A 21,832-nucleotide genomic window follows, 5' to 3' on the forward strand; every position below is an offset into this window, starting at 1 on the left:
TGGTAAAATTGCGCCATGATAGAGTGGTAGAGTAGGTATTCTCTTCTGTGTTCCTGGGACAATGCACCGGGAGAAGAGACACAACGAGGAGGCATTATCCATCTGGATCATGATCGACAAAAGTAGGAGCTGCTTATCTCCCTAGCCGGCCGGGGAACTGAGCCCAGATCGCCCTTTGGGACGCTTTGGTGCCTGTCACGCAATAATAAATGATGTGCAACTCCAAACCACCGCTAACCGCAAGGGCGGATATATTGAAGGCGCGACAAACGTTGAACGGCAGTCATCCCAACTCGACCGTTTCGCGTTGTTTTTGCCCCGGAGAAGCCAAACAGAGAGGCTGAAGCCATTAATGATTGCTGGCACGACTGGAACATGACCCAAGGCAAGGTCTTTGCCAAGGCCTCCTACCGAAGGAGCCGTCAAAAAAATAAAAAAAAAATATTACGATGCTACCTCCAATCAAGGAGATGAGCCGACAGCCCAGCAAGGCTGGGATTGGACTATCGCTGCCTTTATCGGTCCCTGGTGGCTTTTTTACTTGGCCGGCCCTGGAGAGATAGGGAGTCAGGGACCCTCCTCGCTTGCCACGCTTCCACTCTCCTCACCAGCTCCCACGACTAGCTGTACAAGGAGTTCCCCAAAATAGATGGCGCTGCGAGCCCTGTGAAACCCAGGTTGGAGGATGGAGCCATCCTTGCTGACTGCGTCCCTGGGGGCAGTCTGGATTGATTTAAAACTGTTGTCCCGCTGTTTGGCTCGGGATCTTGCTTTCTGCTCATCCCATCACAATCTGGTTCTCTCGACGTTTGTTGCTGTTCGTCGTTGCAGTCACTCGCTTCTACTTCGATCGTTCATATAATACCGCTCTCGTTAAGATACCCATTTGCTTCTTTCCCGGAAAGCATCCATATTATTCATAATGCAGTTCACCATTGCCACTCTCGTCGCGCTCGCCGCGTCCGCTTCTGGTATGTTTAACTTGTGCCCCCTGGTCTTGTATATCTTGTATACTGAACTCGATAACTAACCAAACCATAGCCCTCCAGGTCACTTACCCTGGCAAGGACGCTAAGCTCGACCTGACCAAGGACAACAAGATCGAGTGGAACTCGGTCAGGTACGTAGCTATCTATCATTAACGCTTATTATATCTCGATTGGCCAACGCGACTGACAAATGATCCTAGCACTGACCCGTCCACCGTTGACATCTACCTCGTGGACAACAGCGTCTACCCCACGGTTAACACCAAGATCGCCTCCGGTGTTGACACCTCTAAGGGCTCTTACACCTTTGATCTCAAGGGTGTCAAGGCTGGGTATGTAGCTGCCAGCTCCCTCACGACATATGTCGTATGTTCATATTGCTGACAATCAAAACACAGTTCCGGCTACCAGATCAACCTGGTTTCTGATGATGCTCAGAACACCGGTATTCTGGCTCAGTCCCAGCAGTTCGACGTGACTGAGGCTGGATCCAGCTCCACCAGCGCCGTCACTTTCACCGACACCACCACTGGTGCCAGCACCTCTTCCACTGGTATGAGAACCAACCACCGTCTCTCAGACAGCAGGTCATCTTACTAACAACCATCCTCGCAGCTTCCGGTAGCTCCACCACCCTGAGCACCAGCACCACTGGTACTGCCAGCTCCAGCGCCAGCGCTGCTTCCAGCAGCAGCTCTGCCTCTTCCAGCGCTTCCAAGACCAGCTCGAAGACCGCTTCCGAGACTGGTTCCTCCGCTACCGCTACCGCTACCCACAACGCCGCCAGCGCCCTCTCCGTCTCCGCTGGTGCCGGTACCTTCCTCATGGGTATCTTCGCTCTCATCCTGTAAAGAAATTGTCAGTGATAAGCACGACAGGATGAGATCGCGGGGGAAAAGGGAAAACGTGAAAACGTCACCCCAACCCGCATTCTCCTCGCTTTCATGGGAGGCAAGATATATACGAAGAAATTCTTAAAAACATAATGATATCCCCTTGCAGAGAAAAGGAGGAAATGGAGGAGAGACGTTGATGGAAATTTCTTTTCTTTTCTTTTCTTTTCTTTTTTGATGTGTAAAGGCCACTTCGTCGTCACCACCGATAGTGAGGAATCATTGGGTGGGTGTTCGAATTTAGCTATTAATGTGAATGGAGCTATGTATCTATACTCCTGTGCTCGAATTTGGGGGAAACCGCTCCTCGTCTTTACTTCTCTCATCTTCTTAACCCTATTTGATTGAATAGTTAATCTGGATTGATGGTCAAACCTTGGGAGGGCTATCTCTTCCGGCTCGACGTCGAAAATATTAATATAATACCAGTTCTTGTTTACTCTAGACGAAGCTACAGCCAACTTAGGCATAATGTACGCACACGAGAGTATAGCTTATAAACGTCGATCATAGTGGCGGAAGTTACCAACCTCTAGTTTAAAAGACGAGAAGAAACCCCGGTCTGTAAAATCGAACCCCATGCATTGCTTTTGCGCGCAGTGCGCTTTCACGTGCACCAGCTAGCCACTGTGAAGGGGAAACAGACAACATGCTTGCTATTGTACATTCGTTTCGTGAGCAATAAATATGAAAAGAAGAACTTGAAATTGAAAGAAAAACCAGCGAGATAAACAATGTCATGCCAGATCGGACTGCAAAATGTCGAGTCTCTCCTTAGAGGTGTCTCTCGTCCTTTCCAAAAGCCGATCTGTACAGAGGACATAGTTATTCTTCGACAAAGGATAATTAAGACAGGATCAGAGTAGCCCAGCGACAACGGAGAGTGAAGGAATCAACGAATCCCAATACAGGGCCGTATGCCCTCCGTCGCCGACATTTCCGCTGCGAAAACACCGACCATTCAAAGAATTGGAACTTTTCTAAAATTTTCATCGCCAAACCAACCGTTTTCGCCAGCCACCGTTTTGTAACCCGAAGCCGAAGCCAAAGCTATCGCCACACCAATAGACAGCATCGTCCCGTGACGTGACTTGAAATAGAAAGACATAGGGGAAATGAAGTTCAAAGAAACAGAGCTGTCAGAAAACAAGGGGTATTAAGTCGTACATGATGCATGGGTAGGAAAATCGCGTCCTGTGGTCTTGCAAACTAAGTAAGGCTGCGACTGACAGGTTAATCGTCTTCTTTCTCGAATTCCATGATCAGCTCTGTAAGCTCTTTGCGCAACGAGCGATTGCGGTCCCACGTTGAGATAATCTTCGCACGGTGGCTCAGGAATACAGCCTTTTTCCACGGCAAGTCGTTGTATCTTGGCCCCGCACTGCCGCTGGGGAGGTTCCAAGCAATGTTGCGCATGATCAGCGCAGCCTTGTACGCGACACCATAAGGCTCGCCTCTCTCGTTGGTCGGTGTATCCATGTAGTACCAGCGCCGGACAACGCGCGGCTGAAGGATCTTACGCTCCGGCTTAGGCGGTTCAGCGTCAGGATCGCGCTCTTCAGGCAAGTGTGAAGCAACATGCTCAGCAACCATAGCAGTGTCGTCGCTTGGGCCAGTTGTTCTGAACTTGGTGCAGTTATTCCATTCGCAGGTGTGGATAGGTCTGTCTGCTTTGCTGAGGTCGTAATGACCAGGCTGTTCCGTAGGTTTCAGATGCATGTGCTCCGTGAAGACATGGGAACGAAGATCAGTAGGCGTAGGGAAGGCACGGCCGCAAACCCTCGAGGCCTGGGCATTATCGGCCCATTTGCAGTACAGGTAAGGGAAGCCTTGGAAGGTGTACGCAGTTTCCAACGGGCGGATGCCCTTGATGATGAACTTGGTTGCAGTTCCCGGTCCATTGATAACCTGCGCCTGTGCATTGGTAAAGGTGGTGCTGACGTTCTTGATGAACTCGGCAGCAGGAAGAACACCACCACCGGGAAGCCGAGAGTCAGCGAACCTGCTCTGATAGGCTTGCCAAAGAGCAATCTGTGTGATTTCACATTCGGGGTCTTCGACGAAACAGCAACGTAGCCAGCGGGAACTGCGTTCAGGCTCGGAGAGTTCCATCAGATCCTTGAACAGCTCTGGGGGCACACGCGGAATCTCGGTAGGTGGCGCTTCGACCTTCTCTTCTTGCAGCACAGTCTCACGCTTGCCAAGTCTTCCTTCATGGTGGAGTAGATCAATCATTTTGGGAACGAAAACAGTGGGAAGACTGAACACCTCGAGCATAGTATCCATGTTCTCTGGTATGAGAGTGTACTGGTAGAAGAAGTCAAGAGCACCGCTGATCATATCCTTATCACTGGGAACAAGAGTGAGATAGTAAAGCTGCTGAAGAATGTCCTTGGGTACCCCACCACGGATCGCAGTGTTGCTATCAGGAGCCTCCAACTCGGTAGAGAAATGGGTCAGGGACCAAAGAGCGCGGACGATATGCGCACGATCGTTTGATTTGAGACATTCCAACAATGAAATCCAGAGAGGATCTTGCGGATCCGTTCTCATGTACATCGTTACCTCTTCCGCAATGTCCAAGGCATCGTTCTTGATCTCGTTGAGACGAGGGTCGGACGGGATATTGATCAGGACGACGAGGAAATCCCTCAAAAGTCCCTTTGCATAGCGTGACACGTACCAGGCGTTCTCTTTCAAGAGAACCATGTTACGCAGAACCAACGTAGCCTCTTTGATATTCCGTAGATGGTGATTGAACTCTTCAGTTTCGAGAGTGTCATTGGGCAGAGTGACGGGAATACTCTTGATGCGCTCAAGGATATCGCGTGTGCTCTGCAGGGAATTGAGAATATTCACACGGTTCATTGGCTTGTGGAAGTCATATTCAAGTTCCCATTTGACTCCAGTACAGAGAAGAGTGATCTCCATGGCTTTCTCCATAAGCGTTTCTGCGAGCAGCGGGAACCCCTCAAACTTGAATTTGTCCCAGCGTTGGTTCGATATCTGCACCAAGTGGTAAAGCGCAAAGTCAACTTCGTCGGGAATTCCAGATTGGAGTCCGTAGTGAGCACGCTTATAGATATGGTCCGCTGTGTGATATAGTCAGCATAGATTCACAACCGGGTTTAGCCTGCATATTATGCATCTAGCATGCAACACGAGACTTACACTTCGGGACATCAAGAAATCTGAGAGGGAACAAAGGGTCATAGAAGTCAGCCTCTTTGACCTCCTTGGTTCTCTGCTCAGCGAAAAGGCCTGGACGAGAACCAGGGGTAGGTACGTCGCGCGTCAGCATCGGAACAAATTTCTCATCCTTGCCCTGGAAATCATGAACATTGAAGTTCGCGCTCATGGGATTCGAGCTGGAGTTCATGTTTGGAGGGTGTGAGCCACTAGGCTGTGGGGAGGAAGTGTGAGTACTGGCGCGAGTCTGTCTGACGGGCGCAGTATTCGGGGTAAACTGCGGCGCTTTGGGGGGCTGCGGCCTTAAGCCTTCTGTAGAAAAGATCAGTATTGAGACTATGTCACTGTCTTATATGAGAAAGGATTAGGCACTCACCACGGCGCGCATCACGGTTGGAAGGGGTGGACATTGCTATGTCTGCAGTCGTTCCCTGCACAAAGGAGAAGGGAGAAGGAGAAGAAAATATGAAAGAAGGAGCTGGCGTTTTATTTATGTTATCTGCGTGACCGTTGTAACGTCCGTCGTGGGAGGGCTCTGGTGAAGCGCCTTCCTGCCCCGCCCTGACAGGTTGGTTATTGAAAAACCGAGCGACAGCGCCAGTCTCACCAGGCCGGTGCTGCTGGAATTGGTGGAACAGGCCGTCGAAAAGAGCCTGGTCTTTAAGCAGGCGCTGTTCCTCTGTCTCCAATGGGAGACCAACGGGCGCGACGTCCTCGAGGAGCGTTTTTGGAGGAGGCGTCCTATTCTGAAGCCGGGCAATCTCGTACGCGCTATATCGCACACGTTAACAGTAGTCCAACAGATTCAAAGTTGAGCATTACTCACAGAAGATTGTCCTTGTAGATTCCCTTCACTTGGAAGGACAGGTGCTGGGGCACGTTGAGCTCCTCGCAAACGAACCTCCAGTATCTCGCCCCGTATTCCGGACGTGAGAGGGCGGCGTAACCCCCGGCGGCAACGACGGTCTTCAGTAGCTCGTAGAGCTCGAGGCTTCTGTGGATCGAGGGGTGCTTCAATTGGGATGTTGTGCTGTTGTATGAATTCTGTTCAGCGCATCATCCAAAAGTATGCGAGAAACGCGATGCAGGAACACTGACCCCCTCTCGGTGGAGAACCTTTTCAAGTCCTCGTGGAACTCGCGCTTAGTTTCCGGTATAAGCGCTGGGTTAGGCCTCTCGTCCCAATGATCCTTTAGCCCTCCAGCTGCTGCGAACGGCGCGACTTGGTTCTGAGAGCTGTTTCGAGATCCCAGAGACAAAGACCGCGCTTCGATAGCAGCAGCTGGAGGCGCGTCCGGAATATCATTTCTCCAAGAAAGCCCGGCGCTCTCCATGGCTTACCTAAGCCTAGATCACGTGGGAAGGTAGATATGGCAAGGTGCTGGAGCCAATCACGTGCGGTCACAGGGATATCAGAAAGATTATTGCCTGAGGCATGAACAAGCACTCATTGCTCGCTACAACAAAGAACCTCTGGCAGAAGTTGGAGAAAGAGAAAGTCAAGTTCTGGATTTTTCAGAATCAAAGCAGTTAAATAACATAGAACACGTGATACAGGCAGTGATAGCAATACATCCTAGGAGCTACAATTCAGGGTGTACCCTTGATCAGTAACACTTCCTCAATATATCAAGAAATGATTTATCCCAGCAGATTATTGAGGTATCCCTGAAAGTGATATTGCATAAGATCTAAAATAACATAATTAAAGCACTTTCCTGTAAAAGAATAATACGGACACCGTCGATACTATACAAGCCCTCCATTTCCTCTTCCTCCTCTGGGGACATCATTTGCTCTCAAGATCGTAGATAGGTATCCTTTTCTTGCCGTCTAGAGCCCATCCATAATTTTTCTTCGAGAAGCAGATACAGCAGCCTTGATAATATGTCCATCATATCTTACTTTCCTAACAATGCAGAGCAGCCTACTCAGCTGGCTCGTCTGGTTCTAGCCAAATTCTCCTACACGACAACATCAACGCTTCACAACGCGCCCCTGAATTGGAATCACATCATTGGACAAGGGGATATTGAGGCTGTATTCGAGAGGTACCATGCATCAGGGCTAGGAACTCCTCACGGTCTTGGGAAGACAGTTCTGAAAGTGTCACAGCATGCTAAGGTGCTAGTAAGTTGTGTCTTTGAGGCAGTACGACGACACAATACGACTGCAAGAAAGCTGATTATAGACAACAAAAGGAAGAGTTGAACTTGAATCTCTTGACGCAAGAAGCTGTTTCTCAATCTCGATCCATGCAGATTGGGAATGCGAAACCTACAGTAGCTGTGATTGTCAAGTCGCCGTGTCTGGCTGTCCGCTACCCCCGGTCTATGGGCCAGGTATGTCTCTGAAAGGCCCAAGTTTTTATTTGTTAACACATTTAAGTCATAATTTCGTCCAGATCCGTCGTTTCCAACTTAAATTCTCATCCGACCATGACTACTATACGGCGTTGGCTATCTTGAGTGAGATCAACTGCCCATTCACTGAGTCGAGCGGCGGCCCTTCGGTGCAAACAACCCTGAGACCTGCGTCTTCATCTTCGCAAATACGCCCAGCTTCAGCATCTGTGGCTGGGACAGGCTTTTCGGCCCCAGTCAGAAGCAGTGGGCTGGCTCCTGTGTTCAATACTGCCTTCGACGCGAGAGCATTCACGGGAAGCAATCCATATGGAACTTCAATTAGTGCACCGCGTAACTACCCCCCTCATTCTTCCTGAACCATTGACAGGGCTAACTATTTTTCCTCATCAGGGTCATCCATATCCTCATCCTCCTCGTACACTGTCTCTACCGGATTCGAGCCGGCCACTGGGAATCGAGCCGGTCTTCAGCACGAAGAGAACCATGCATTACAATCCTTGCCTCAAAGGAGTCCATATTTCAACCAGGGTACATCTCATGGGGAAGGATCCGCATTTGGGACTCGCCCTTCAACAGCACCGGTGTCTGGCTACCATGACATTGAGTCTTTGAACCAGATCCTGCCACCAAAAAGAGAGCTTCCCTTTGCCAGACCCCTTGCGAAGAAGACTAAGACGGCACAGGATCCTCCGAAGACCGCGTCTTCTGGTCAACTCAGAGAATCAGAAGCTGAGCCATCTGCAGCGAGCAGGTCTCTTGAACCAACCGGCAACATACTCCCAGACAAAACCCATCTTACACAGCTTCCTCCAAATACTTACAATGACTCAAGGCCTCGCGTTCCATTACAGAAAAACGCTGCTCACTTAAACCCAGAAGTGAGTCTCGTAACTCAAATCTGAACCTTTAACAAAGCCACCGTTCTAACCCAACAAAGCAGCTTCAGACACCCAATCCGCAGCTTTCAACGAATCACTCTCCTCTATCCCAGTCTCTTGGTATTCTCTCATCAGCAGACCTATCCGCATACCTAGTCAAACCAGTACCTGAGCGTTCCGCCCTCGTTGAATCGTGGGTATGCCAGCAGCTTGAAGATGATGGATTTCTGAGCCTATGTCAGGATATAGAAGGTGTTTGGAAAAGGATTACTTTCGGACGATGAGGAGAAGAAATGATATATAACAGTGGTGAGGTAAGAAGAGCGGTTTCAGTAATAACCAGAACGGGGGTCTATAATATGTCGAATAGGGGTTGAGAAAGGAAAGTGGGAAGTGCTTTGCTTATATGAAACTCAACATACGTTTAACATTTCATATATTATACTATGCATGCTAGCATTACTCTTCCCCTCGCGGAAGTTATATGATAGCACATTGATCTTAATTAGTACTAAAGATGCGAGGAAAAAGTAACTGGAAGATATTTTTGAGAGCGAGCTGTATTCGATACCACTTGACCTAAGTATTACATACAGGTATGGACAAAGAACAAACAGCAAGAGTCGCCCTCCCAGCAATGAAGTCCAGTGACGGCTAGTAAATGGAAGAAGGACCAGTGATGGTCTCCCGCCTATCACAAGATTGATACCAAGGGTATCTGTACGTGAGTGCAAATATTTGCATGTCATCACGACAAGGCTTATTACCGCGGTGCTGAAGAAAGTCTCCGTTCGTCTCGCTTTCTGAGGAGAAAGGCAACTACTAGAAGATAGCACCTTGTCGAGGCAAAGAAACAAGAGATGGGAAATAGAAAGACAAGACCATAAAAGAAATCCCGGCCCGAAAGATTCCCAACCCCTTCCAATGCTATCAAGTTGAGATGTCACATTTTTTTCTTCTTTTCTTTTCTCTTTTCTTTTCTTTTGAGTCCTTTTGAGTCGTTTTGGCATTTTTTGTTATGTTTTCTGCTCCCCGCCCATGTGCCACAAAAGTTCGATTTTGAACGCCAGCCAACGCCGATTGCTTGAAAATGATTAAAAAGCCTGCTCTGTCATAAAAGACATACCCGAAAGAGAAATGACATTCCGAGTGTCGACGACTTGAGAGTCGATGACTACCTCAGGAAGATAAGAAAAGTGATAGACTTAATATTTAGCGAAGATATTAAGGTAGCCTTTCTTGGTGAGCATGCCCCATTCGATGTACATGTAGACAGGTGGCTGCGCCTGGGACTGCTGATTCTGACTGTTCTGGCCGGGAGTGGAAGTGTTGGTCTGACCGGGATGACCAGAGCCTGCAGCATTACCGTCAGCTGCAGAGATAGGAGGAGATGCGGCGTTCGTGGCAGCGCTGCCTTCCGCTCCAACTGCCAAGTCTGCAAGGTGCTGCAAAGAGCGCTGCTCGTTAGGTCCCATCACCGGCGGAGCTCCAGTCGAAGCGCTGGTGTTAGCGTTGGTGTTCGCATTGCTCGCGGCTGTACCCTGTCCTTGGCCTTGCGCCTGAGCCCTGGCCTGCTTCCTTTCGATGGCGGTGCGTATTTTAGCATCCCAGACCGGAGTGGCGAAGATGTTTGAGAACTCTCCTCCCTCATTGGTGCGCTGGTGACGAAGGTCAATGAGCTCTTTGGCCTTGTCCAGCCATTCCCAGCACTCTTTGGCATGCTCAGGGAGATCGGTCGCCTCAAGAAGACTCATCACACTGAGGGCTAGAGCGTGGAGGTCAAAGGGAGATGGCATGCGAGGACCAGTCGTCATCTGCTTCAGCAGATCCTCAATGATACGTTGGCAGGGATAGAGGACGTCGGATGCGTCTGATATAGCAATTTGACGTTTGACCATGACACCGAGAAACCAATAAATAAGCCTCTCCACGGTGTCTAGATAACGCCCTATGGCAGAGTTTGGATCATTTGCTCCAGGGATTTTCCGGCTCAGAGCAGCCACCCTCTGAATTTCTGTACCCAGGCGACGACTCATTACACGAGGTGCCGCCACGCTCCAGTTGAGCAAGTCGACCCCAGAAACGATGACCTCGGTGATGTGAGGCAGAAACTCGGATAAATCTATTCAGATATTCAGGTTAGCACGTTTTGATTACTAGTATAGTAGACTTTGAACTTACGGAAAGTGTGCTCGAGGCCGGACCCAAGAGTGTCTGGATCGTAACGGACTGGTTCATTCGTCGCAAACAGGTCGGAGGTTCCAACGCTGACATCATGCCAACGAGAAAGAACGGCAAGCGTGGCATAGGCACGACATGCGAGATCACCATCTGGGGTGGTCGGAGCGGGCGCAAGGCGATCGTATGGGATAGGCGGGTTCAATTCCCCCAGGCTCCTGACGAGAGCGCGCGCGTGCCTGATGGCAAATTGGATGATGACACTCTTCTGCAAAGGATCCCGATAACGAATGCTCTCGGGGCCACGTGCGTCGCATTCCAGGACAAGGCATATCAACGTCCACATCCAAACCATATTGGCAGGGATGCTGTCACGGAGAGGCGGCATCCCTTGCTGGTAATGCCAGAGTTTGTCGACAACATTGTCTAGAGTAAAGACCTTCTTGAAATTATTCTGGACACGGTCCAGGTTCGTGTCCGTGACCGCATAGAACACGTAGAGAAGAGCCTCCTGCACTTCACGCGGACACTGGTGTAGAATCTCGAGGAACCGTTCCCGGTTGTCGGGAAGGAACCCAAGCATGGGGTGGATGCATTGGTAGTACCTGATATTCTGTTAGAAACCCAAAAAAACGAGGACGTGTTTGAGACCATTCAGGACATACGCATTCAGCGACCCCTCATCCACCTCCGCCGGGCTGTTATCTTCTGGCATTTTAGCCTCGTCAGTGACCTCAAGAGTATCTTGTAGACCGTGCTCGTTAGCCCAGAATGGTTGGGTAGCCTTAGGGACAGAGCCAGTACCGTTGTGAAGCGGCTGGCTGTAGAAGTCAGAGTGTTCAGCTGCAGGTGTGGTGTGTGAGCAAGACAGCGTAGAAGCACGACCAGGGGAAACAATCACGTACCAAGACCAGGATGAGGTGCGCGGGACATGAAAGAACCCTGCGGAAACGAAGAGGTAGGGAAATTCTCTGACATGGAAAAGGTCCGTTTACGACTAAGCAGATTTCCATCCATAGGCGGGGAGAACTCCTGGTAACCTCTCGGCGACGCGACATCGTTGATCGCTGGGTACTGCATCTCAGCCTGCCCTATCGCGGGCTGCATTTGGCTTTCAAGAGTATTCAACCGTTCGGCCAGTTCTTTGATATAGCTAAACCACCCTGTCAGCTGCTGCTCTTGATATGGTAATGTCCTGCCTGCTCTTACCCTTTGCTGGGTCCTCGTTTCATCGGCACCCGACTGAACTGACAGTTTACACCCAGACGACGGCAGTTGGAACATGTTTCGACCCCGGACTCGGATGTGGCATCGCAGCGAACCTGAGGAAAGAAAGCAACATTAGCTATCGGGTTCTGGGACGCGTCCAAGCACATAGAGAGGGAAAAGATGACGCTCCTACCTTCTTGCGCCGACATTCGTCACAAGCGCGAGATACTTTCGAACGTTTCCTACGCGCGCTCTGGTCTCCATAGCTCAAATCATGGTTGGGATCGACGCCAACCTGCTGGTTCGGAGTGAACTGCAGCATGTGTTGCTGTTGTTGATCTGCAGACTGCGGACGACCCATATCAGGCGCGCCTGGGTTGGAAGGACCCAAGACCATAGGCTGGCCATGATGCAGACCGTTGCTACCGCCATCTTGAAGATTGGCGCCAGACGCTTCACGCGAGAGTTCCGCAGAGAGGAGCTCATCGGTTGTCAACTGACGGTTGTAGTACTGCATGGTGCCCTGGCCCATCTGCGCCGCGTTGGGAGAGGGATACGAGGGCGCCGGAGGCATATCGGAGTGTTCTCGATGATTCATTGCATCGAACTGGGCCGCGAAGAGGGCGTGGAGGTGGTGTTTGTTGCTGGAGCGAGACTCCGGAAGGTGAGAGAAGGTGGTGGTTGTAAGGGCGAGGCCGAGCTGCGACGCAAGATTTTACAGGCTAATTTTCTATGGGCGGGGGGGCGATGGATAGGCTAGTGCGGGCAGCACTCGGCGCAGGAAGGCAGGACTCGTCAAACATCGTGCTCGACGAATTTGCGATTTACATACTTCGAGGGAGCCGGCGACATGGCGATGGGGATGCGATATAGTTCCCTTTAGGATGATTGCGTCGCGGCGGAGATCCGGCCTTTTGTTTCTGCGTCCTGCGAGCGGAATAATACTATTTCCCACCGGCCCAGACTCTCCATTTTTTCCCGGAAGAACTCGAGCACGAACGGCCCGAGTCGCTGTCGGAAATTCTGCTGGCCGAGGCTAGATGATAATGATACATACAAAGGGCGTTGGTCATGGCTGGTTGTTGCGGTCTATCCCTGGTTGACGCTGCGATGCTGTTCTGAAGCTGTTTCGTATGGCATGAGGAATAGTGGTGGTCGCCACCGCACAACTCCGCTTTGGTCTGCCCTCAGAGAGCGTCACTTTTATACAAAGACAGCAGAATCACCCGCAGGCAAACGCCTTCAACTAGAGCAGCCTCTGCGTCTGGCTCTCTTCATGATGTCAGAACCTTTGTGTGACGCAGTAGCCTTTGTCCTGCCTTATAGAGAGGCTGGCAGGGAAAAGCTACAGTATTCACTATGTTATATTATTGAATGTAGGTAGCTAATCTATATGTGGAACTGTGACTTCTAAGACAGAATTCTCTATTGACAAATTCTTTGAGAATAGAGTTATTATACGGACAATCTGTGACCAAAAGCAATGATTACTATCGTCTAGGAGTAAACGGACATGGCTTGATTGTATGTTGCATGTGATGTCCAAACATCTCTGGTCGTTATTCCAGATAAAGCACCCCAGAAGTCCTGTATTTCATTCCAACCTTCTCCGTCTTCATAATGCCGTCTCATATCTTCTGGAGAGAAGTTAAAGGGGAGATCACCGCATCCCTGAGAAATGGATATCTAAACCTTTGCCAGTGTCGCGATATCTTGGCCATGATCTGATCTACCAAATGGGGTCGCAATGGACAAACTGCATTCACCCAGGCTACAAGGCTATCTTGTCAAAGTGAGCCACGCATGAATATGCGAATGTGTGGGAACCCTTATATGTAAGTAAGCTATCTAGTTAATAATATATTTCTATATCCTCGTAAGATATCTTCATAGAGACCACTTCAGATGTTTCAATATATAATAATTCTATGTACTATATGCATACTTGTAAAGAAAAGCTCAACAAAAAGGAAAAAGAAAACAAAAAGTCTAGACCGGTTACAATACTCCATCAATGCGACCTCCCAAACACCATCCCTCCCTTGGTATCTCGATTAGTTTTCCCCTAGTATCTTGACACGAGTTGGCAACCCTTGCGACGGTTTAGCAGTAACGTCCAATGTCTGATACATGTAGGTGCCGTTTTCGTAGACCGTCTCAAAGTCAAAGGTGCGCAAAGTCATGACTAGAATGATTTTGAGCTGGATCAATGCCAACGTCTGCCCAAGACAAGTTCGCGGGCCCTTCTCGAAAGGCCGCCATGCGTCCTTGGGCACAAAGTACGGGTCCGTCGGATCAGTAACAAGATGGCGCTCGGGGTAGAACTTCTCAGAGTCTTTGAACAGGTCTTCACGCCGCATTGTGGCGCAGTTATTCACGAGAACAGCGAAGGGGTATGTTGGCCATTCCCTGCCATCCGCTTTCAAGGTCTGACCTGGCTGTCCGCTCCGCAGACTAACACCTGTCGGTGGCCATAGTCTCAACGCTTCCTTGATGATTGCGAGAGTGTAATGGAGGTTGTTAACGAGTGCGGGATCCGTCCGGAGCATAACTGCAGCTCTAGAGGGGTCCTTGCCAAAGAGTGCTTCATGTTCTTCTCGAACACGCTTAAGGATATGAGGGCTCTTGCCAAGTGCTGCGTATGTGTACTAAGAGACGAATTAGCTAACGTACGAGAGAAGTTGTATAGGTTCCAACTTACGCAGAGAGTGCTAGCCGAGGTGTCGTGTCCGGCAAAGATCAAAGTCTTGACTGATGCAATCAGCATCTCGCGCGTGTCCTGATTGACAGATGCCTTTGCATCGCCCGATATACTCTTATTGTTCAAACCGATTGCAATAGCGTCGTCAATGGCAAAATACTTGCTCTTCTCATCCACAGGCGCTGTAGCTGGTCCGTGGGCGATTCTCTTGTCCACGATACGGCCGACGTAGTTGTCAAGGGCACGTCCATTTTTCCATTTCCGGTAGTGCCGACTGGGACTGATATCGTACAAGTATCGCGACCAGAAGTCTTGAGGGGCGAGAGCTGCCTGCGCTCTGAAGAGTTCAAGGAACTCATCGTCATCTCTCTGGGCGTTGCATTCAATACCCCTACACCACTGTTAGTGAATGGAACGAATCTATACTGGAGACGAAAAAAGCTCACAAAATAACCCTAGCGGATATATTGAAGATCATACGAGCGCACACGTCCTCCATTTTGAAAACATCTTCGTTTCTTGCGTGTTCTTTGAGGACTTCAGCGAACTGTAAAGCATTGTCCACAATACCAGGAACATGCTGCAACACTTTCCGCGGTTGGAAGCCCGGCGTGAACGACTTCCTTGCTACCAGCCATTCGTGTCCATTCGCAGTAACCATAGACTTCTTGCCAAGGATATGGCCAGTCCATTTCTGCATGACAACCGACTCCTTTGGTAGATTCATCTTCTGGACAATTTGTGTCGCGAGTTCCGGTTGGACGATAACGAGCTGCGGTGGAGCGAGGGGCCATAGATCGAGGTAGAAGAAATCGCCCAAGCCATATCGCTTGCGCATCAAATGGGCGAAAAGTTGAGGAGTTGCATCAGGTGGTAGAGACCCTGCTATTTCTCGCATGACCAAAAAGTGACCCCAGATAGCGTGATGCGGAGGACCAGGGAGATCTTTGAACATGCTTCGCTGCTGGCGCAGTCTCCAGAGGAAATAGACCACGAGGGCTACTACTGCGACGATTGGAATGAACATATTGAGATTCGGTTGTCTTAGAGTTGGGTGTCCAAAGCCAAGAGTCGTCACCAGCGAAGATGCAGAGGTCAAGAGGTGAAGAGTGAATGATGTTTGAATAAAATTCAGCTTCAAGCATGGGCATTGCGGAATGAGGAGATGTGCTTGGAAGATATTATTTCATCTCGAGGGACATGCGTTCCATCGCTTTTATATCGATATTCCCGATGCCAATTTATTCCGCATAGACTCTCTCCTGTACTCTACTTAAACCGCTGAGCCTTAGGTCCAAAACGCCCGATGCTATATTTGGCCGATTAGTCTACGTATATTTTTAGATGCATGGAAGCAATTTAGAACGCTACTTCAGGTACAACTATCCATGCGCATTTTCATAGAAAATCTGCTTTACACTACCCTTGGGGCTAGCGTGATAATGTAAGTGCTGCTTCTCCACAATATACCTTAGGTAGGTAGTTTGGGGGCAGGAAAATGGGCCACTTAGACCGACAGTGTACCTTAATATGGCAACATAATCGACGCCAACCTTATCTCAAATCCTTCCAGTTGCAACGAAGGATGCGCTAAAGCAATGCCGAACCACATGGCAATGAGCCTCAACTCGCGGCTGCGCTTGGCTGCTGACTGGGGCCGACCTGTTTCTTGATCCACCATGATCTAAGTTAGTTACTGGGGGCTATCATCCTTCGTGTTTACTTGGGATTTACAGCTAGATTCTCTATTTCTATCCTGAAACTTCAGGATAGTGGCCCGTGGGGCGGAATAGGCCTGATGTCCCAGGTCGATACGGACGTCACAACCTGGGGCGGAATCTGGATCTCAGAATGTCGTTCACAATACTACCTACCCCATAGAAAAAGAATAAAAAAAGACTAGTGGAAGCAATCTGCCAATTTTAAGCGTCCTTGCCTGATTATTCTCCTTCGTTCGAATGTCAATCTTTCTCAAGTCCATCTTTCTCAACCCTCTCCAGCATCATCATCATCATCATGTTCGCTCTACGAGACGCAATCTATCTTATTGAATTGTCCTTCTATGGGCCTATCATCCCTGCTATCGTTTTCATCATTCTAATTCACACGGCTCAAAAGCCGTACACATGGCGCCCCATAGTCATACCTCTTCTCCTGCTCTCCGGGTTGCGAATTGCTGGATCATCATTGGGACTCACAGCACTCGATCCTGACAAGTCCTCGCTGCTCACCACGTCGACGTTGCTCGATACAATCGGGCTGGCGCCAGTCTTATGCTTGCTTCTAGGACTTTTGATTCGAGCGTGAGTCTCCTGTGTACCTGTCGAACTTGGCTTTCTCCCCCGGGAATAGAACATTGACAAAATATACCAGAAATGCACCATTAGACAGGGGATTGCCCATCTGGGCGTTTCTACCACTCCATTTGATCACCATCGCGGCCACCGTGATGACAGCCTATGGAGGGAGAGACCTTTATACCACTCGGAAGACACAATCAAAGGACCTGAAACTGATGAAAGCAGGAATATTCCTGTTCATCGGTGCCTTCAGTATCTCCATAATCCTAGCGATTGTAACGCTATTCCGAGCCCGCTCGATATTTAAGAGAACGGAACGGACAGCCGCCATCTGCGCGCTCCTATGTGTTCCGTTCATGAGCGTCAGGTTGGCTTATTCGGCCGGTTCTCTCTTCTCAGGCCAGGGTTCGGTTTTGAACCCGCTTTCCGACGACGACACAAGCATATGGCTTCATTTCCTCATGGTTATTGTCATGGAATATATCCCAACGCTTTCTGCGACTGCAGTCGCTCTGACTGCTAGGAGAATGACAATAACACATATCAGAAACGATGAAGGTAAATATGATTTGGACGATGAAAGTGAGAACTGTATTTAGATATGTGTTTATTTTCGTTATTTATGCCTTAGATTTTTCTGTCATTCGGGGTTTTGGTTGTCGTTTTTTTATTTTGTGCCGACGAAGAAGGTACAGGTTGTGGTAGCTGGATGAAACACGCATGATAGTTATCGAATTGTCTACTGAGTCAAATTTCTATGTGTATTAGCTTCGCTTCGAAATAAATCGTATCTATTTTCGACGTTCTTACTCGAAGTGGATTTCAGTGCTGCCTCCTGGGTGGAGCCGTTGAGCGTAGTCTATGTACTTATCCTACTCAGCCCTGGTGCTACTGCTCTGAACATGTGCAGAACGCATTGCGGTATACTTTAGGTAGTAAAAAGCGGCGGGAAAAAAAAATCCCATATTGGCATATACATCGTCGCATATATCTTCCTGGTAGATAGTCGACCTTTTTTCTTCATGGTCAACCACGCTGTCCACGATGTCTGAACAAGAAGTTCTAGCTTCGAACAATTTCGCGCCCAAAATGGCCCCCCCAGCCACTTATATAGAATGAAGGGGCGAAGGATTATTATTCGGGGGCGCTTTACTGAGGATCGTCATAGTTTACAGTTACCAGGGCAAAATATAGAAATGGAAACTTTGATAGCTTGATTGTAGCACTGGCCAAACGGCCGCTCTAGATATATGCTCTCTATAAACAACGAAAGAAATACGACAAAAAAAAGGCATAACAGCCACTGCATGGTAATGGTATACAAAAACAGACATCCTGCCAACGCTCGACACCCATGATTTTCCAATTCCAAGACAAAAGAAAAAAAAAAAACACCTGTAGCACGCATTTAGCCAATGCTTAACAATAACAGAAAACAGAACGCCATGGCCAGAACAACTAGCCATAGCAGGATTCCAAGTACCATTGCTACCCGCTTGTAATACCTTAGATGGCCAGCCTCATTGCCATGCGGGAACGGATTCGGCCTTTGTCGTCCGAGGAACTCGCATAGCGGTGCCCAACCATCCTGGCACTTGAAGACTAGTAGTCTGTTTTTCGGCACGATCTTCTTCACCCAGGCACTGTGTGCATGATATAGTTCCACAGATGGCTCAGGAGGAAGATTATATCGCTCAGATGCTAGTTGCATCCAGCCTCGGTAAAGGTCGTTGGCGGCGACGACGCCCGGTACCCAGTATCCGATCCAGCGGAAGCACTCAGACCGCAGGTCGATGCCAAAGCCATGCCATGAGTTGAGCCAGACTTTGGCTGAGGTGCGCTCGGTGAGGATCACTTTAGCGTCAGGGTACATTTCCAAGAGATCGGGCAAGCAAGCGCTTCCAGGAACTTCGAGTGTAGCTTCGCGACCATGGAAGAGCTTTGCTAGCTTGCGTCTTCTTAATGTTGTGTCCTTGGTGTGGACAATGTCGGCACTTAATCTGAGATTCTCGAATTGACAGAGTGGCTCTGCAAGATGGAAACAATTGTTGTAGCCAAGCTCTTCTAGTGCTTTCTTCATGCTCATGGTACCAGTTCGTGGCAGTCCAGCCTGAAGAAGTACTCATTAGCTCAATTGTATCCTGGATATGTCCATATCAGAGGATCAACTTACCACAATGACCTTTATCGTTCCTCCATGATGCACCCCTGCTGAGGACACACGTAGCCTGAGATCCGCCTTGGGATCGGGGCTGGTGATGCTGATACCCGCCTTGAGAATAAGCGGGAGCAGGTTCAGACTGAGCTTGTGGTAGACCCATGAATTGGGCTTGTGGATATCTATCTGAACCCTTGGGCTCTGCATCTTTGCGGTAGAATGGGCGGGAAAGGATATGAGAAGGAATTGTGATGCTAGATGGATTGGCAGCTCCTGGAACAACTGAAGATGAGAATTGGCCCGGGGAGGAGATGGATTATATTATGGTCTATAGATGAGCTCTTGATACTACCTACCTATCATTAATAGTTACAGTTCTTTTCAGAGCCTACACAGCCAAGAAAGCGTCTATACTACGGCCCCTAAGCTAAACCGCATCACGCAATGTACCCTCGGATGCCAAGAGGGATATTTTTACGAACAATACTACGATAGTGAAGCCTCATAGAGCTATTTTTACGCTCTGCCACGAGGTACCGTGTTCACGTGGAAGCGTCTGTTGATACTAAGTCTATATGTTTAAGGGATCCTGTCAGCTTGAAGCTATCTAGATCCATCGAAGATCTCGTATCAGATCAGCATTGTTAGACGCCACTGCAAGGGACCCGCTAAGTAGCTAGTAACGGGCCGGGCGTTTCTGCAGCAGTTGCGCTTAGATCCCTGGCCCCCAGATCGATCTCTCTTCAGGGTACGCTTAATTATTATTATTAGCTTGTCTGAGCCTCCGCACTACTTCCTGGCTTGGGGCCGGGCCCCGCAAGGATCGTACCCCTACTACCTAAAATAATCACTTCCTTCTGCAACTACACTTCACGCTCACTGACACTATCCGAGACGAAGGATGATGTACATAACTAAATAAATCCTCGTCGAAGACACGTTCTCACCGAAGGATGCGCTAAACTAGAGACGAAGGAAACATACTCGGAAAAGACCTTCCACGCAAATAAAAATAGGGCACTGATCATGGGGCTGAAATCCTAGAATCATGGCCGAAACTGCACTATATGCCATCGCTCGCCACGAAAGAATCGGTGGGTATACTTGGGGTTAACTTGGTCTGAAGGATTGAAAGTGCGGGTCTTGGAGTCGAAATAACAAGACTGAGGATACAACACAAATGCTACTCTTTTGGGTCCATAACGATGACCATATGGAGAGATGTAACAGAGGTTGCCACAATTTCCGAGAACGTACTACACGTCACTTTTCAGGAATAATCGCTATGTAATTTTCTGCAAAGCTACACTCCTACGCGGAAGTTTGAACTATCCATTGGCATTACTGTCGCATTTTCAGTGCTGTACTTTGGAGAAACCACGCCCTTTTCAACGGAGTATTACTTTGAAAATGCCAAACTATTTGATCTTGTCTATAATATGTAAAAATAAAGGAGAAATTACTGGAAACCAGTTCGACCTCACGGGGGCTAGTTTGAAACTTTTGTCGTATAACTTTATTATAATCAAGTCTGAAGAGTCATAGGTCTGGCGGATCTAGTACAGACACCGATAAAACTCTCAGCCGCACAGATTCTACTTTCCCGCAGATGATTAGAAGGTTGATAGAATTGGGTTTTAGTAAAATTCCTTTCCACGTGGCTGCAAGGAGCCAATGGCAAAATTTCTGAAACTATGATATTCGACTTGGCTACGTGGTGGGGGCTGAATAGAGATTCGTTAGGATTAACAGGAAGTACAGAAGCCATGTCAGCACACAAAGAGTGTGCATTGTGATCTGCAGTGCTATCCATTGGTATCGGGCTTTTTTAGTATGGGGCAGAATCCACTGAATCTTTTGGATCTATACTCAGTGTAATTAGAAAATCAACAGAGCCATCTTCCTTACATATAGAATCAAGCAATCAATTCAAGATTCTGCTAGATGCTGCAGTAGCTTTTTGCTTCCGTGTCCTTCTAAGGTCTAACAAGTTCTTGATATCCACGATGGTGATATTGAAATTGAATTCGTTCTAGTTACAACGCAATGAACATGACGTATGAAAAACAAAACCAATATGCTCAAAAACAGCCCAAACTATCTATATGCACTTGAGTAATCTAGTAGATATAAAACCGCACTTTTTCAACTGATGCAGATGCGCGCTTATAAAGGATCTCATCTAGGAGTCAGCGTTAACAGTGCACTGCTGGAAGGTGCCACCTGCTCCTTCAATCATCACTCCCTGGAACTTGCCATCGGAGCCGCCAACAACACGGTATTTACCGGGAGATTGGTCTGTTGCAGAGACTACGGTTAGCTTCTACTCGACACAATATTGTAAAAGTGAGCGGGAGCTGAACAAGAACTTACCTCCATAGAAGGTTCCTCCTGGGATGATTGGGAATTCGAGCAGCTCCTTGGTAACACCCGGGTACACCTGGGAACCGCCGCTCATGTTGCCAAAGACTTCAGGGTATTTACCGTATGTACCGACAGCGTTGTCCTTCAGCTGCTTGAAGGCACTTCCGACATCGTCCTTGGACAGAGTGGTACCATCGGGGCAGGTAGCAGAGCCGACCTTCTTCTTCTTAGCACGGGCGGCGAGCTCGTTCGTCTGGGAGCTAGGGGAGGGAGCAGATGTGTCTCGGACGGCGAGTTCATCATCGCCGCTGTCGTCGTTGTCGTCGCCATTGTCACCGTTGCCTTTCTTGTCGCCCTTGTCGCCCTTGTCCTTCTTGTCTTCCTTATCTTTGTCGTCGTCGTCGTCGTTGCGCTTGTCCTTGACAGGGGTGCAGGCTTCGTAGGCACCGGAAATGGTAGCACCAGTATGTTGCATTACACCCCTGAAGTCTCCGCGATTATTCTTGTAGTCAGTGACTACGCGGTATGCACCGGGGGGTCCTAAGAAGGGCTTTATGTTAGCATATCGCAAAACATGATGTGAGCGTATTGGGACAATGTACCTCCT

The 21,832-nt window shown here is 48.9% G+C and overlaps 8 protein-coding genes across 8 annotated transcripts; 3 read left to right on the top strand and 5 right to left on the bottom strand.

Moving 5' to 3' along the window:
- The first annotated feature begins 464 nt into the window (after positions 1 to 464).
- Positions 465 to 1,950, top strand: C8Q69DRAFT_37966 (extracellular conserved serine-rich protein). Its single transcript, XM_028627599.1, has 5 exons — positions 465 to 971; positions 1,042 to 1,120; positions 1,190 to 1,321; positions 1,388 to 1,542; positions 1,605 to 1,950. The coding sequence occupies exons 1-5, from the start codon at positions 923 to 925 to the stop codon at positions 1,838 to 1,840; spliced, it is 651 nt and encodes a 216-aa protein (XP_028489477.1). The 5' UTR covers positions 465 to 922; the 3' UTR covers positions 1,841 to 1,950.
- Positions 1,951 to 3,115: 1,165 nt separating this feature from the next.
- Positions 3,116 to 5,481, bottom strand: C8Q69DRAFT_484566 (chromatin remodeling complex subunit; the record flags this gene model as incomplete). Its single annotated transcript, XM_028631772.1, has 3 exons — positions 3,116 to 4,974; positions 5,054 to 5,383; positions 5,448 to 5,481. 3 exons carry the CDS (start codon positions 5,479 to 5,481, stop codon positions 3,116 to 3,118), a joined length of 2,223 nt encoding a protein of 740 aa, XP_028489478.1.
- Positions 5,482 to 6,958: 1,477 nt separating this feature from the next.
- Positions 6,959 to 8,612, top strand: C8Q69DRAFT_503346 (hypothetical protein; the record flags this gene model as incomplete). The annotated part of the gene is made up of 6 exons (XM_028632487.1): positions 6,959 to 7,201; positions 7,273 to 7,413; positions 7,476 to 7,767; positions 7,828 to 8,315; positions 8,375 to 8,512; positions 8,565 to 8,612. The coding sequence occupies 6 exons, from the start codon at positions 6,959 to 6,961 to the stop codon at positions 8,610 to 8,612; spliced, it is 1,350 nt and encodes a 449-aa protein (XP_028489479.1).
- An 810-nt stretch (positions 8,613 to 9,422) lies between these two features.
- On the bottom strand, positions 9,423 to 12,443 carry C8Q69DRAFT_38019 (C6 finger domain protein). The gene is made up of 6 exons (XM_028627602.1): positions 11,896 to 12,443; positions 11,703 to 11,815; positions 11,399 to 11,646; positions 11,159 to 11,336; positions 10,497 to 11,098; positions 9,423 to 10,437 (listed from the first exon to the last, which is right to left on the bottom strand). The coding sequence occupies exons 1-6, from the start codon at positions 12,298 to 12,300 to the stop codon at positions 9,521 to 9,523; spliced, it is 2,463 nt and encodes an 820-aa protein (XP_028489480.1). The 5' UTR covers positions 12,301 to 12,443; the 3' UTR covers positions 9,423 to 9,520.
- Positions 12,444 to 13,582: 1,139 nt separating this feature from the next.
- Positions 13,583 to 15,634, bottom strand: C8Q69DRAFT_38042 (cytochrome P450). Its single transcript, XM_028627603.1, has 3 exons — positions 14,850 to 15,634; positions 14,404 to 14,794; positions 13,583 to 14,350 (listed from the first exon to the last, which is right to left on the bottom strand). Exons 1-3 carry the CDS (start codon positions 15,428 to 15,430, stop codon positions 13,757 to 13,759), a joined length of 1,566 nt encoding a protein of 521 aa, XP_028489481.1. The 5' UTR covers positions 15,431 to 15,634; the 3' UTR covers positions 13,583 to 13,756.
- A 315-nt stretch (positions 15,635 to 15,949) lies between these two features.
- Positions 15,950 to 17,472, top strand: C8Q69DRAFT_524442 (hypothetical protein). Its single transcript, XM_028633584.1, has 2 exons — positions 15,950 to 16,706; positions 16,777 to 17,472. Exons 1-2 carry the CDS (start codon positions 16,420 to 16,422, stop codon positions 17,300 to 17,302), a joined length of 813 nt encoding a protein of 270 aa, XP_028489482.1. The 5' UTR covers positions 15,950 to 16,419; the 3' UTR covers positions 17,303 to 17,472.
- Positions 17,473 to 17,938: 466 nt separating this feature from the next.
- On the bottom strand, positions 17,939 to 19,135 carry C8Q69DRAFT_524443 (hypothetical protein). Its single transcript, XM_028633585.1, has 2 exons — positions 18,877 to 19,135; positions 17,939 to 18,813 (listed from the first exon to the last, which is right to left on the bottom strand). Exons 1-2 carry the CDS (start codon positions 19,066 to 19,068, stop codon positions 18,112 to 18,114), a joined length of 894 nt encoding a protein of 297 aa, XP_028489483.1. The 5' UTR covers positions 19,069 to 19,135; the 3' UTR covers positions 17,939 to 18,111.
- Positions 19,136 to 20,824: 1,689 nt separating this feature from the next.
- On the bottom strand, positions 20,825 to 21,818 carry C8Q69DRAFT_38070 (hypothetical protein). The gene has a single exon (XM_028627605.1). It carries the CDS (start codon positions 21,698 to 21,700, stop codon positions 21,185 to 21,187), a length of 516 nt encoding a protein of 171 aa, XP_028489484.1. The 5' UTR covers positions 21,701 to 21,818; the 3' UTR covers positions 20,825 to 21,184.
- Positions 21,819 to 21,832: the final 14 nt, after the last annotated feature.

The sequence above is a fragment of the Paecilomyces variotii genome (genome assembly GCF_004022145.1).
Source record: "Paecilomyces variotii strain CBS 101075 chromosome Unknown C8Q69scaffold_1, whole genome shotgun sequence".
NCBI classification, from domain to species: domain Eukaryota; kingdom Fungi; phylum Ascomycota; class Eurotiomycetes; order Eurotiales; family Thermoascaceae; genus Paecilomyces; species Paecilomyces variotii.